Source organism: Mesoplodon bidens (genome assembly GCF_964165515.1).
Source record: "Mesoplodon bidens genome assembly, chromosome: 1".
Taxonomy (NCBI): domain Eukaryota; kingdom Metazoa; phylum Chordata; class Mammalia; order Artiodactyla; family Ziphiidae; genus Mesoplodon; species Mesoplodon bidens.
This window is the reverse complement of record NC_138176.1, coordinates 149460669-149474023: the sequence shown is the minus strand read 5'-3', so window position 1 is coordinate 149474023 and position 13355 is coordinate 149460669. Positions and strand designations below refer to the sequence as shown.

General features: G+C 46.5%; 1 protein-coding gene across 7 annotated transcripts in view; it reads left to right on the top strand.

Annotated features, from left to right (window-relative positions):
- The window catches only part of TBC1D1 (TBC1 domain family member 1), a 221654-nt gene that overhangs the window by 185978 nt on the left and 22321 nt on the right, over positions 1-13355 (top strand). For all 7 annotated transcript variants that reach the window (XM_081238165.1, XM_081238167.1, XM_081238166.1 and 4 more), the window contains 2 exons: positions 4698-4859; positions 9325-9483. In XM_081238165.1, the coding sequence (XP_081094291.1) occupies positions 4698-4859; positions 9325-9483 (321 nt within the window). The remainder of the gene's footprint in view (positions 1-4697; positions 4860-9324; positions 9484-13355) is intronic.

Sequence of the window (13355 nt, the reverse complement as noted above, 5' to 3'; positions counted from 1 at the left end):
ATCATTTTCTTGTGTGTTCTTGAAGGTAGTTCTAAAAGCAGATGTCTAAAAGAGATTTAATAGTGACGGCATCGCTGAGTGTTCCATCGACTAAATGACAGCTTTGGAGCACAGCGCTTATGATCATGTGTATGTTGGTGGGGATTTTTGTTGAAAAGTAAAAAGGCACTTACATTCATCATGTAGGTCATAAACCTTAATGCTTTTCCTGGCCAGTCTTCTTGCAGATGGCAGCTACGGAAAATCAGGGCGTAGTTCTAAAGTGGGAAGGGTGCTGGCTGGCTTCTTGGGAATGTTGGGAGGAATCGTGACTGTGACTGATGAGACAAGATCAGGTTGCCACAGTGGCAAAGCTTTTGTAAAGCCGTGTAAATGGTGACCAGGCAGACTAGAATGGGCAGGGAAGAGTTTCCTAAGGTACCTGGAACACCTTGCTCTTGTTCACTAGCCCTTGCCAGCATCCTCATTTGCTGCTTCCTTGTTTCATCCAGCAGAGTTCTGTCCTGTGTGGTCTCTTATTTTTACTGTTTGAATTTATTCCTCTCCTTAGCTCTGTAAAGTCCAATATATGCTTATCTTGGTGGCGAAAGCATAATAAACTTGCTAAATATCATTTAGGAAGCATTGGGTCAGTGTGTACAGTACCTGTATTGCTGAGAAAAATAATCAGCAATAAGAGCCTGATCATGAATGGCCTAAAAACATTTAGTAAGTTTTGTTGGGGTGGCATGGGGGGCACAGAATCATTAAATACACAAGCAAGATTTGACAAGAACCAACCAGGAGTGCACTAGAGAGGCAGTCATTTTATCGCATGTTTTCTTTTCAGTTACTTTTAAAGGAAGGTTAAATTGCAGCTGGAAGTGGCTCTTGCAGTTGATCAAGAATTCAGGCTGAATTGCATGCTTTTTGGGAAAGAAATGAGAGGAACATAGGAGGAGGTTCTTCCTGTGGTTAAGCCTTTTTCCTGGCTTTTGAATATATGGATCAAATATTTATTACTATTCTGGGAGCACTGCATTCAAGAAAGAATCAAACCACGTCATCTAAATCTGTTTCACTTCATTGTAGACCATTGGAAGCTGAATTGTGATTTCCTCAAAAGTTAAACAGCTAATTTTCAGTGGTGTTGGGACTGAAATGCATGGCCTCTCTCCCGGGCCCTCAGTCCCCTGCAGCACCCTCTGCAAGGCCATTTCCCCCATTATAAATGATGATGGAGTAGCCTGATGCAGGACGGCAGGGTGACTCACCACAACCATGGGTTTTGGTCAGCACTATACTGCTTTTTGGACTGAGTCATATAATTTAATGTTGCAGATACTACATTGGCATAATGATAACACAGTGAATTTTGAGTTTTAATTGATTATCATTGAAGATATTTTTAAAAGATATTTTCCTAGTTAAACAAGTACTACACGTTGGTTATAAAAAAAATATTAGATATTGAGTGCAGTTTTTCTAAAATCTCTACAAGTTTGGGCGTCATTTAATTACTGAGACTCCCAGCCTCTTAGCCTTCCTTCCCTTTCTAAGTTTTCAGGAGATGATGGCAGTTGGAAGAGCATTTTGTCCGTGAAGACAGCTGCTAATAGAGCAGAACTGGGACAGGCAGCCACAGCACACCCTGTGCGGTGCCATAATCAGACCTGAACATTATTAGTCTGCAGTCCAGGTTGTAGCTCACATCCACGTTAAATGGCGATTAGATGACTCTTTTGCAAAGTTACATTTTGATCTCATTTAGTCCTGGTTTCTCCTAGCCCCAGAAACTCTTAAACATGGGTTTGCAGACACTTATTTAATAAAAGAGTTTGGTTCTGTATCTCAAGTTCTTGCCTTAGAGCCTTGATGTTTGTTGTGGGGTTGCACCATCTGCCTTGCTTGATAAGGCATTTTGGAGGCCACTGGTTTAGGGAGCAGTGTTGTCAGGATACTGAAACGGCAGGCTGTTGCTTGGGCCAACAGCAAAATACATAGCTTAATAAGCCTTTTCAGCTGCATTTTCTGGCCAGATATTTCTATTCTGTTGACTTCAGAGGAGGTTCCTCTTGTTGCTTTCTGGGCTGTTTAGTATCCAGACGTGCTCACAGCAGAATTTACTGCCAGAGAAATGTACATTTGGCCCCAAGAGCCTTGTACTGCTTGCAGTCACTGTTTGGCAGGGCTGGCCCTGAACCTTATGTGCCACAACGGTTAGCTCAGCTCTAATGGCATCTACTGTGTGTAGATGAGAAGCTGAGAGAAATTGAGGGTTGACATTTTTAAAAATTTGAACTCCACATACACGCAGGGAATTATTCAGCAGGACCTTGAAAATGTGTTCTTCAAAGTAAGAAGGAAAAGAATAAAGATGAAACATCACAGAAGATGAGAAGGAGGCAGCAGTGGGCCTAGAGCCTCCTGGCCACCCACCAGTTAGTAACTCACCTGAGGCAAGTCCCTTGCTCACTTCGAACTTCAGTTTTTGTGTCCATGAAGTGAGAGGCTGGACGAGGGATCTCTGCAGCCCTTTTCAGCGCCATCTTTTGATGCATTTGTACTCTTAAAGGCGGTAACTGGGTCAGTTAAGTACAGAAACCATGCATAAGATGACTAAGATCTTACTGTCAGGTTAGCATTAGCCAGATTCTTTGAGTTATTATCATTTGCTCAATTTCTAATGGGGAAAAAGAAGATATTTCATGTTATCAGCACTTGGTTTGTAAAGCAACATTATTTCGATTTTTTTGCTTTTATATTTCTGGTGATTTGTGGAGTACTTGCTAATTAGCAGACATCTTGTAGATGGTTAGTATATTTCATCTCACTTAATCCTCACAGGAGCAACTCAATGAAATAGCTGTAATTCCTATTTAAAAAATAATCCAGGGTGCAAAAATTCTGCCCCCAGCACATCCTACTTCTGTGGCCCTGGACAAAGTAATGAACCTGCTCAGCCTCGGTCTCCTCCAGAATAAAAGTTGGGGTTGGGGGAGTGTGTATTTGTGGGATGAGGGGAGAGCAGATTGTGCGAGGTGTGGGCTGACTTAGTGTCTCTGGGACTAAGAACAACTCTTCGCCAATAAACTTAACAACTTAGATGAAATGGACAAACTTATTGGAAGGTGCAGTTTATCAAAACTGAAATAATAAGAAAAAGAAGTCTGAATGGCCCTATGTCTGTTAAACAGATAAAATCTGTATTGAGACTTTCACACAAAGAAAAGTCTAGGTCCAGATAGCTCCACTGGATTCTATCAAACATTTAAGGCCCCTAATTGATACCTGCCTAGTCTCAGAAAATGTGTATAATTAATCATAGCAAGTTCTGCAGTGTGGTGGAGAAAGGCAAGGGGCCCAGGCCCACTCCGCCTCCTACTTGGGCCTTGGGGGAGGAGCTCAGTCTTCTCATCCAAAGAAACCTGCCTCACAGTGTCCTGAAGATTAGAAAAATGCTACAGATGAACCTATTTGCAGGGCAGGACTAGAGATGCATACGTAGAAAACGGATGTGTGGACATGGGGCAGGGGAAGGGAGTTGGGACGAATTGGGAGATTAGGACTGACATATATACACTACCATGCATAAAATAGCTAGTGGGAACCTGCTGTATAACACAGGGAGCTCAGTTCTGTGCTCTGTGATGACCTAGGTGGGCGGGATGGGGGGTGAGGTGGGAGGGAGGTCTAAGAGGGAGGGGATATGTGTATACATATAGCTGACTCACTTCGTTGTACGGCAGAAACTAACACAACATTGTAAAACGACTATACACCAATAAAAAAAAAAAGAGAAAGGAAAAGAGAAAAAAAAAGATTAAATGTTATTAAATATAAAGTACTTAAAACATATAGTATTTATTATTATTATCATAAAGAAGACAAGTTTATCAGCTCTGCAGAAGCCTGTATGTTAGCTTATGCTTAGCTATGTATCCTACCTGCTTTCCCAGTAAACTCAGTCTAGATTGGAGATAGGCTGTGGAATGGATATGGGTGCTGACAACGTCACCACCTTGTCTGAATAGGATTTAGTGATTTTAGGTGGGAGTGAGGTTGTCACTTTTAATCCTTCTTAGATCTCCTGCCCCCGCCGCGCCCCCCAAGTTTGGTAATTTAGGTATAATTCTTAATGCAGCTGTAAGCTGAATAAGTTTGATAGGAAATAATAGCTATCTTCATATATTTGAGGAGATGCCACATGGAAAGGGTAGCTTTATTCTGTTCAGCCCCAGGCAGCAGAAATGTGATGAAGGGTAGAAGCTACTTAAGGGAGGTTTGGCTCTAAATAAGAAGGAACTATCTTCAGAGAGCCTCTCCTAGTTTAGATGAAGTTTTGTTGAGAGCTCATCATGCCAGGTGCTGGGAATTCTAACACATAGTTCCTGCCCTTGAAATGTCTCTGGTTAATAGGGTAGCTGTGGAGATGAGTAGAATTGGATAGGTGTGGGGTGTATTTTAGCAGTAGAGCCAGCAGAATCCATTGGGGGTTGAAGGACTAAGAGGAATCAAGGATGCCTCCTAGGTGTTTAGCTTCTTCCAAGGTAAGGAAGCTGTGGTGGGGCAGGAACCGTGTCTTTACCTTGGACCTGTTAAGCTGGCTTGTAGCTGCTTGATGTCTCAGTGGTGGTGATGAGCAGGCAGCCGTGCTGTGAAGTAGGAGACACGGAGCCGTAGCATTCACTAACGTGCTCTTAAATTGTCTGTTCTAGCCTCTGAGAATGATTTGCTGAACAAGCGCCTAAAGCTTGATTATGAAGAAATCACTCCTTGTCTTAAAGAAGTAACTACAGTGTGGGAAAAGATGCTTACCACTCCAGGAAGATCAAAAATTAAGTTTGACATGGAAAAAATGCACTCGGCTGTTGGGCAAGGTAAGCTTAACTGGGAATCAGTCTAGCCGGCCTCACCCCTCACTGATGACTGAGGAGAAGTATGGAATAAAAAAAAAAAATTTAAGTCCAATTTCAGTGGCCATCTCTCTCCTATTTATCATGTCTTTACCTAATCTGTTTCCAGATGTCTTAGTTAATTGATGTGAGTTTCATTACCTTTCATGATTCCTCTTAATTAAGTTAATTAAGGAAACAGGAAGGAGACAAAAGAATACCTAAGGGCTTAGTTGCCTACAAACTGGGTAATGATGTGATGATACACTGAGTGAAATAGTAAACTGACAGTGAATTGTGTGCCTTCTGTCTGGGTGCTCTCGGGAGGTAACATAGTGTCCAGCCCGGACTTCAGGCAGGTAGGCTCCGGTTTGGATTCCAGCTCTCCAGTTACTTTGCAGCCCTTGAAATAAAAGATGCTGTGTGGGGCTTCCCTGGTGGCGCAGTGGTTGGGAGTCCGCCTGCTGATGCAGGGGACACGTGTTCATGTCCTGGTCCGGGAAGATCCCACATGCCACGGAGCGGCTGGGCCCGTGAGCCATGGCCGCTGGGCCTGCGTGTCCAGAGCCTGTGCTCCGCAACGGGAGAGGCCACAGCAGTGAGAGGCCTGCGTACTGCAAAAAAAAAAAAAAAAAAAGATGCTGTGTGGGTAAGAAGGCCTCTCCTCTTAATGAAACCCCTAAGTGATGGAAATAAAGAGATTTATAAACATCCCAAGTTAAAGTTCGATCAAGGTGGCAGGATTTTAGGGTGTCAACTTGGGAGAAGGAGGAATAATTCTAGGGAATTTTAAATAATTCAAAGTTTACTTTGGTTTTAAACGATTTCTCTAAAGGTATCAAGGTGTAGAACTTTATAATCTGGAGCGTACTTTTCTAGCAGTGGGATTGCAAAGAGGCTACCTGAGCAGTTGGTAATATGGGCCAGAAGCAAACTCTGCTCACCTTTGACCCAGCACTGCCACGTATAGAAACCCGTTCTAGAAATGAATCGGTCAAAAATGTACTGCAGTGGGAAGAGTGCGGATTGTGGCAGTGTTTAATGGCCAAAAAACAAAGCAGAACCCAAAAAACCCCAACCATGTGACCACACCCATGTTATATTCCTTGAAAATAACGCAGTAGATTTATATTGACGGCAGTAAAAGGTGCCTGAGGTCAGTCGTTAAATGAGAAAGGACAGCCTGGCCTCATGTACAGCTGTGTATCTCCATATGTGTATATGTAGAAAGACATCTTTGACGTGTTTGCAGATAACCTGAGTTGTAGACGGGATGGCCATCCATCCGGGTTACCCGGCATCGCCCTGCTTTACAACCTGTCCAGTAATTAATAGCCTTCCTCCCCTTCGCTTTCAAAAGCTTCCCGCTTTGGGTGGTGAATTATATGTTCCCTTTAGTTATGAATGGTTTTTCACTTTCTTCTTTATACCTTCTGTATTTTCAGAAGGTTTGTTTGTTTTTCTCACGTTTAAATAGTGAGCATGTATTACTTCTAAAGTGAGTAAAAATTAAAAAGTATTTACATCTGCGGGGAGGGTGGCTTCCTGCCTGCAGGCCCAGTCCACTGCCAGGTTTCTTTCTGGGGTTAGGAGTGGAGGCAAAACCGAGTGTGCGGGAAGGCTGTTCCAGGTCATTCTTAGCAAACACAGTGGCACCGATTTGCATGACCCTTTGTTTTTAAATCGTAAAATCTAAGCTTTCTCTTAAACACCAGAATATGTGGTACTGTCCAGGGACGGCCAGTATTTTTTTCCTCCCAAAAATAAAGGTTTGATAAGATAATGGGAATGATTTAGTAATAAGGGGAAATTGGTCATCTCATAACTTGGGAAATTTCCCAGTTTGACAAAAATATTTTGTGAAAAGCCCCACTATTAATCACTTAACATGCTGACTGTTTTTCAGCCCACATTTGTTTCTAATACAGTGTGAAGTATGAGGTGTGTATGTGTCTGTACATCCCCCCACCCCTCCAGATACATCTCTGAGCAGGAATAGTAGGGAGAAAAGAAACAGAACAGTATAAAAAGGCAGATATCAGGGTGAATTAGTTTCCTGTTGCTGCCATAACAAATGATAACAAAATTGGTGGCTAAAACAACAGAAAGTTTTCTCTCTTAGTTCTGGAGGCCGTAAGTCTGAAGTCAGGGCGTGGACAGGGTCGCCCTCGGCCTCTCCCAGCTTCTGGTGGCTGTCGGCACTCCTCGACCGTGGCTGCGTCACTTCAGTCTCTGCCTCTGTGGGCACATCGCCTCCTCTTCTTGTCTTCTCCTTGTGACTCTTTTCTAAAGTCGTTGTCATTCTGGGTTATGGCCTCATTTCAAGGTCTTTATCTAACTTAATTATCTCTGCAAAGACTGTTTTCCCAAATAAGGTAACATTCACAGCTTCAGGTGATCAGGGCCTGGACATACCTTTTTGGAGGTCACCACTCAACCCACTACACAGGATCATCCAGTTGACTCCGAATTAAACATTCAGAGAAGGTGTAGGATATGGTCACAGTTAAGTGTGGCCCTGTTTTTCTCCCATAGTGTAAAACCAAATTACTGACTATAAGTATTTCCAAGAGACGTCTGAGTGATGCTTTCTGAACAGCTCCTGTGAATCTGTAATGAATGAAATTGACTTTCTGGTTCAGATTCACAAATGATGATTTTATTATTAATTGCCAGGTAGGAACGTAAGATATTTTCCTCAGTACCCATCTGAGTAGCAGCTTGTGTGACAGTGAGAACTTTGAGAGAAAATGGCAGCCAGTTTCCCTGGGTTGCCAGCAACTAGCTGGGGCATCTCTTCTCAGCAAGGGGCCTCTGTTTCCCCATCTGCACCATGTGGAGCATCATTGTATTTCCCTCAGCAGGTTGTGGGGATGAGGTAACGTGTTTAAAATGGTGACGGCGCCTGGTCACCTCACAGGGAGTGTTAGCTGCTGCTCTTTCCCGGAGTAGAATCTGCTCTCAGAGACGGCTGGGGGAAACTAGCAAACGACCTTCCTGGGTAGGCTCTCCGAGTGGCAGGGAAGGGTACAAAGTGCTCACTTTTTTTTCTGGATGGAAAGGGAGATTAATCCCTGATTACGAGGCTCCTTTTCTCTGAAGAGCACTCCTCAGAGATGAGGAGGGTTTGATGTCTTATCCTGCCTTTTTCTTTGTCTCCCCATTTCCACGTTTGGCCCTTGAAACAGCAGAATCAAGAGCCCAAGAATTTTGATCCAAAACAGTCACTTTTTCTAATGAGGTTTGACTTGAGTAACATCATTGACTGTAAGAGGACTTTTCTTAGTTTTAGACAACATTTTAAAATTACTTTGAGTATTTAAGTTAATCACGTCTAAAACATTACGTAGAGGCTCTTAGATCATTTTTCTTGTTTGTAGGTGCATGTTGAATGCCCACCAGGGTATGTTCATGCAGACCGTCCCCTGTGCAGCCACTGGCCCCTTCCTCCAGCCCACGCTTGCAGAAAGACGTCCAATCCGTATTCCAGAATCTCGGCTTTGATTCGGCTACTCCTTCCCCAACTCAAAAACATTCAGTGGCTCCCTTCGGCTACCGAATAAAGTGCAGGTTTCTTGCCCTCAGTTTTGCCTCTAGTAAAGCCCTTCCAGCCTGACTGTCACCTGCTCCCTCCTGCATGTGCCGTGTGCCCAGGGAGGTCTGTGGAAACGCTCTTGGTTCCCTTCCTCTGATTTGGCTTCTCTCTTCTTTCTCCGACTCTTGAGTCTTGGCACAAGTGAAGGAGTCCAGGAAACCTTGATCTCCTTGGTCCAAACTCACCTCTTTGCATCTCTTCCTTCTCTGAGTTCACTTTTTTTTTTTAACTTTAAAAAAAAGTTTTTTACTTATTTATTTTTTATTTTTGGCTGTGTCAGGTCTTAGTTGTGGCACACGGGATCTTCGTTGCGGCATGTGGGATCCTCCGCTGCAGTGTATGGGCTCTGTAGTTGCGGCACGTGGGCCTAGTTGTCCCGCGGCATGTGGGATCTTAGTTCCCCGACCAGGAATCGAACCCACGTCCTCTGCATTGGAAGGTGGATTCTTAACCACTGGGCCATCAGGGAAGTCCCTGAGATCCCATTTTGCAGTGTCATTTTACATGCTTGCAGTTATTTCCCAAGGAGTTAGTAATTGGCGCCAGTTATAGGGGTTCATGTCATTCATCAGTTTATCACAGAGTCTAGCACAGTCTGCACATAGTACCTAGATATGTACTACGAAAGGTGGGAGGGGGTCAGGGAGGTGAGGGAAGAATGGCGGGGAGTGTGGAGGAAGGAAGGAAGGGAGCAAATACGACAGAATTCTGGTTGCTTTATTTCCATTCCTATGCAGTTAATTCGCAGTGGAACTAGAAGTTGGATCAGTGGAATGAAACACGACTCGTTTTTATTGTTAAGTTGAATTCTGTACATGAAGCCCCTCTCTCTCTTTTCCACCCCCGCTTTTGAAGGTGTGCCTCGACATCACCGGGGCGAAATCTGGAAATTCCTAGCAGAGCAATACCACCTAAAACACCCGTTTCCCAGTAAACAGCAGCCAAAGGACACGCCATACAAAGAGCTCTTAAAGCAGCTCACCTCCCACCAGCACGCCATTCTCATCGACCTCGGTAAGCCTGCAGTCGATTTGACATGAAAATGGAGGTTTCACTCACTTGAAAAGTCTGAAGAGACTGTCCGAGTTATTTAGTGCTCTGCCTTGAGGTTTAGCAATCAGAATTTGCTGCCGAGACTTTCGATTAACAAAGCCCTGGAGTCATCACAAATGTCTTCTCAGGTCTATAAAGAAACCTCCGTTTTCGCCGGGTGGCTTGTTACCTCTGCCCAGCATGGAGGGTGGCTGGCGTGGAGGCTCCAGTTCTGACCACGGTTCAGTTCAGTGACTCAGATATTGATAGGAGGTTTTGCAGTCAACCCAAGGAACATCCTGGAAACGCAGGTGTCAGAGCTGAGGCTGCGTTTAATTACAGGAGCCACTCCCTAGCCTTTATGGTTTACAAACAGGATTTATTAGAAAAATTGTAGAAAGGAGTTTGTGAGTGCACCCTGGGTGATTTTATTCTGGGAACGGGAGGCGCCTCGTCTCTCGAGCAGTTTTAAAAACGCTAAGGTGGAAACGGTGTCTTGGGTACATTTGCAGTTGCCACAGTGGAGAACTTGTGGAGGCAGGCTGTAGCCATGGTGACAGAAGGCCTTCTGTCTTGTCAGTGGCCCCAGGTGGGGACATCCTTTCCTGCCTGCTCCGCCCCCGGCGGCCTCCATCTCTGGCTCTGCTGGCAGCAGGGCTCCTGGGCAACCCCGTGGGCTCCCGGCCCCGCCGCTTCTAGGGCACGTGGTCCTGCTTCCAGAACATCCACCCTGGCTGCCGCCACCCCGGGGCTCCCCAGTCCGTGTTCTGGGCCCACCGGGTTCCTGCAGCTGGGAGGGGGCAGCACAGTTCCCAGCCATGTGAGGTGCGGAGCTGGATCAGGCAGGACCGAGGCTCTTCTGTCCAGCCACACGGCACTTCGTCAGGGTAGATTGCGTAAATGTCCCTCTTCAGGTCTAAGTTGAAATGTCATCTCTGAGAAGCTGTCCCTGATATAGCCTCTTCTCCCACCTTCAGGTTGGGTTAGGTGCCTCTGCTAAGCCTTGTCCCACCCTCTATACTCCCCTCAGCGTACTTATCACAGTTATCATTATGACAATTGTCATTAGTGTTTAAAGCTAGTACTTAACCTTACCTTGGACCGAATGTTGGGTGAAGTTACTTAAACTCTTTTCTTTAATCCCCACAGCACGATCAGGGAGATGTTGTTCTATCCTTGTTTGGAGCTAAGAATATTGAAATGCAGAGAGGTTAAGTCACTTGTCCAAAGTAACACGGCTGGTGTGCCACTGAACAGTGTGACTCTAGGCCTGTGCTTTTAACCCCACCCCCACCCCCCGCAACTGTCCTTAGTTTTGTGGCAGTGCCTTTTTATTGCCTTTCTCCCCAGTAGGTTGCAGCCCTCCCTCTGTGGGCTGGACTTGGGGCCATTTGCCATTGTACCCTAGCTCCTAGGACAGAACCTGTCACATAGTAGATGCTTACTAAATCTCTTGATGTTGACTGTGAGGCATGGCACTAGCATCCCAATCTCACGTGGCCCTCACAGAAACCTTGGAAAATTGGCCCTGTATCCTCTTTAAGAAACGAGAAAAGTCTCTGAAGCGCATTGAGGTCAAGTGTTGACCGTGGTCACACAGCTGAGTGCCAGGACCTAAACCCCCTCCGGCTCTGTGCTGCAGTAGGCCCCTCCATCCCTGAGGCCCTCTGCCCAGGAGCCCCATGTGTTCCTAGGAGAAGGCTGGCTGGGTGCAGGGTGATGCTGATAGGCCGTGATTGTGCCTTGGGGACAGTGAAAATGTGAGGCCTGGGGCTGGAGCCCATTTGGCCCTCTGACCCTAAGGAAGCAGTTTTGTGAATTGGCAGAAGCTCTGTTTGCTCATGTGGTGAGTAACAGAAAAAGTGACACGTTCCTATCATGTGAAATGAAGAAAAAAATAAATTTCGGGTAGGAGGTTGAAAGGGAGGAAGGAGCACACATGGTCTCTGCCCCCACCCCGGGATGGGAGGAGGATGGGGGGACGATGTTTCCTCCTCACTCCTCTCTTCTCTCAGTTTTCTTTCAGTAAACATTCCTCATTGTTCCACACGCAGAACTGGGCCTCTGCCTCCCGTAGCTCAGATGCAGTTACTCTTCTGCAGAGGGAGGAAAAGGCCACGTCAGCATGACGTCCTCGGGCGGGGCTGTGTCCCCCCCCCCACCTGTGTTTGCGCAGCCACCTTCAGGCACCGCCCTGCCCAGAGGCCTGCGGCTGCCACTCCTCTAGTTGGCCCAGAGTCTGCAAGAGCCGAGATTCGGCCTTTCCTCCTTCCCAGGCAGGGCCAGGCTGCACTCACGTCCTCTCTGCCCCTGCCCATCTCCCACCCTCACCCTCTGCAACCCCGAAGGCCAGCTGCAGCCCCACGCCACACCCCGACTGCGCCAGCCTTGTCTCTCCACCTCACTTCTTTCCCAGTCACGGCCCCCAGTTCGGACGCCTTCTCAGTGCCCTCCCAAGGTCCCAAAGAAGTTCTGTTTCCAACAGTGCATTTCCCAGGTGACATCTGTGCGTCTCTCCAGGCTTCCTCCAGGGCCAGCCTTCCCTCCTCCCTTGAACTGGGAGAGCCGAATATTAGCCCCAGTCCAGTGGTGGACCAGGTGCCCTGCCTGCCAGGCTCTGGCTCTGCTGGGTTCACGGAGGCCTCGCCTAGAAGTTCCTCCAAACTTTGCCCATTGCTTCCCCCTCACCTCTCACCAAGGTGGTATTTGCCAAGTCAGTTGTTTTGTCTGCACTTTTTAATTTAGTCTACAGTGTGACTCACTCAAGGCCCAACAGAGGTGTGTAGGGCAGAGCAAAAACAAATCATGTTTCAGTTTTTCTTAAAAAAGTGACATCCATATCCTGGCCAGAAGAACAGAAGGCTTTATTGGTTGGAGGTATTTGGGGTTTGCAAGGATTTTTGTTTTCCTGGCTTTTGCTTTACTTTTCTGAAGTTAGCTGTTAATCTAATCAGGTTTGCAATATTTTTTTCCTCCAAGGAGTGAGAATAATAGACTTTGTAGTTGGGCAGTGTGTTACAGTTTGTGAACCATATTCTCTAGCTTTGTTGGATTTCAGCTTTACACAGCCCTGTATGAACTTGAACACATTATTTCCACTTCGGAGGAGATGTGGTTTGCCCAAGTTACAGGCCACTACTCAATGGCAGGGCGTTCTAGAACCTTGCTCTTCTTAGTCTCTGTATATCATGTCCCCTCTAGGACACTGTATGGCTTCTCTCTGTCTTGGCTTTGTCCACTGCAGACCAACACAGCCTTCCCCTCCTCTGGTTAGGTGGAGAAACGCTGTCAGAGTTGGCCCCATTGAGCCAGGAGGAAACGGTGTACCAGATGACACTTAGCAAGTCATGCTGGGGCCTTAGTTCCAGAACCTGCCCCACCCTCTAGGCATGGTTCCAGCACATCCATTTGTGCTGCCCTCAGGTAATTGTAACTTTTCTCTTCTCCGGCTCTCCATCCTGGGTGGACAATCTGTATTGCCCAGTATACTGCCTTCTGGCTGTGCCTCCCATCTAGTCGTGGCCACACGAAAGGCCATGGGGGAGGGGACACTGAGCAGCGAGCTAGAGACCCCCTTCAGGCTCCAGGTCACCCTCCACCCTGTCAGCTGGTGCTCTCCTGGGTATCCCGTTGTCAGTGCCTCCCCTGGGACGCTGTCCGGCCTCTCCCACGATAGGCGGGTTGGCCGGGATACTGGAACAGCTCCAGAAATGGAGGGAAACCATTGAATCAGAGAGCAGACTTAGAAACTGCTCCCCATGGCTTTCCAGCAGTGGGGTGACTTGTGCAGGGTACGTATAGGAAGGTTTGTTGTGGGGAGAGGTAGAGCAGCGAGAGAGAAATGAACGCAGGAC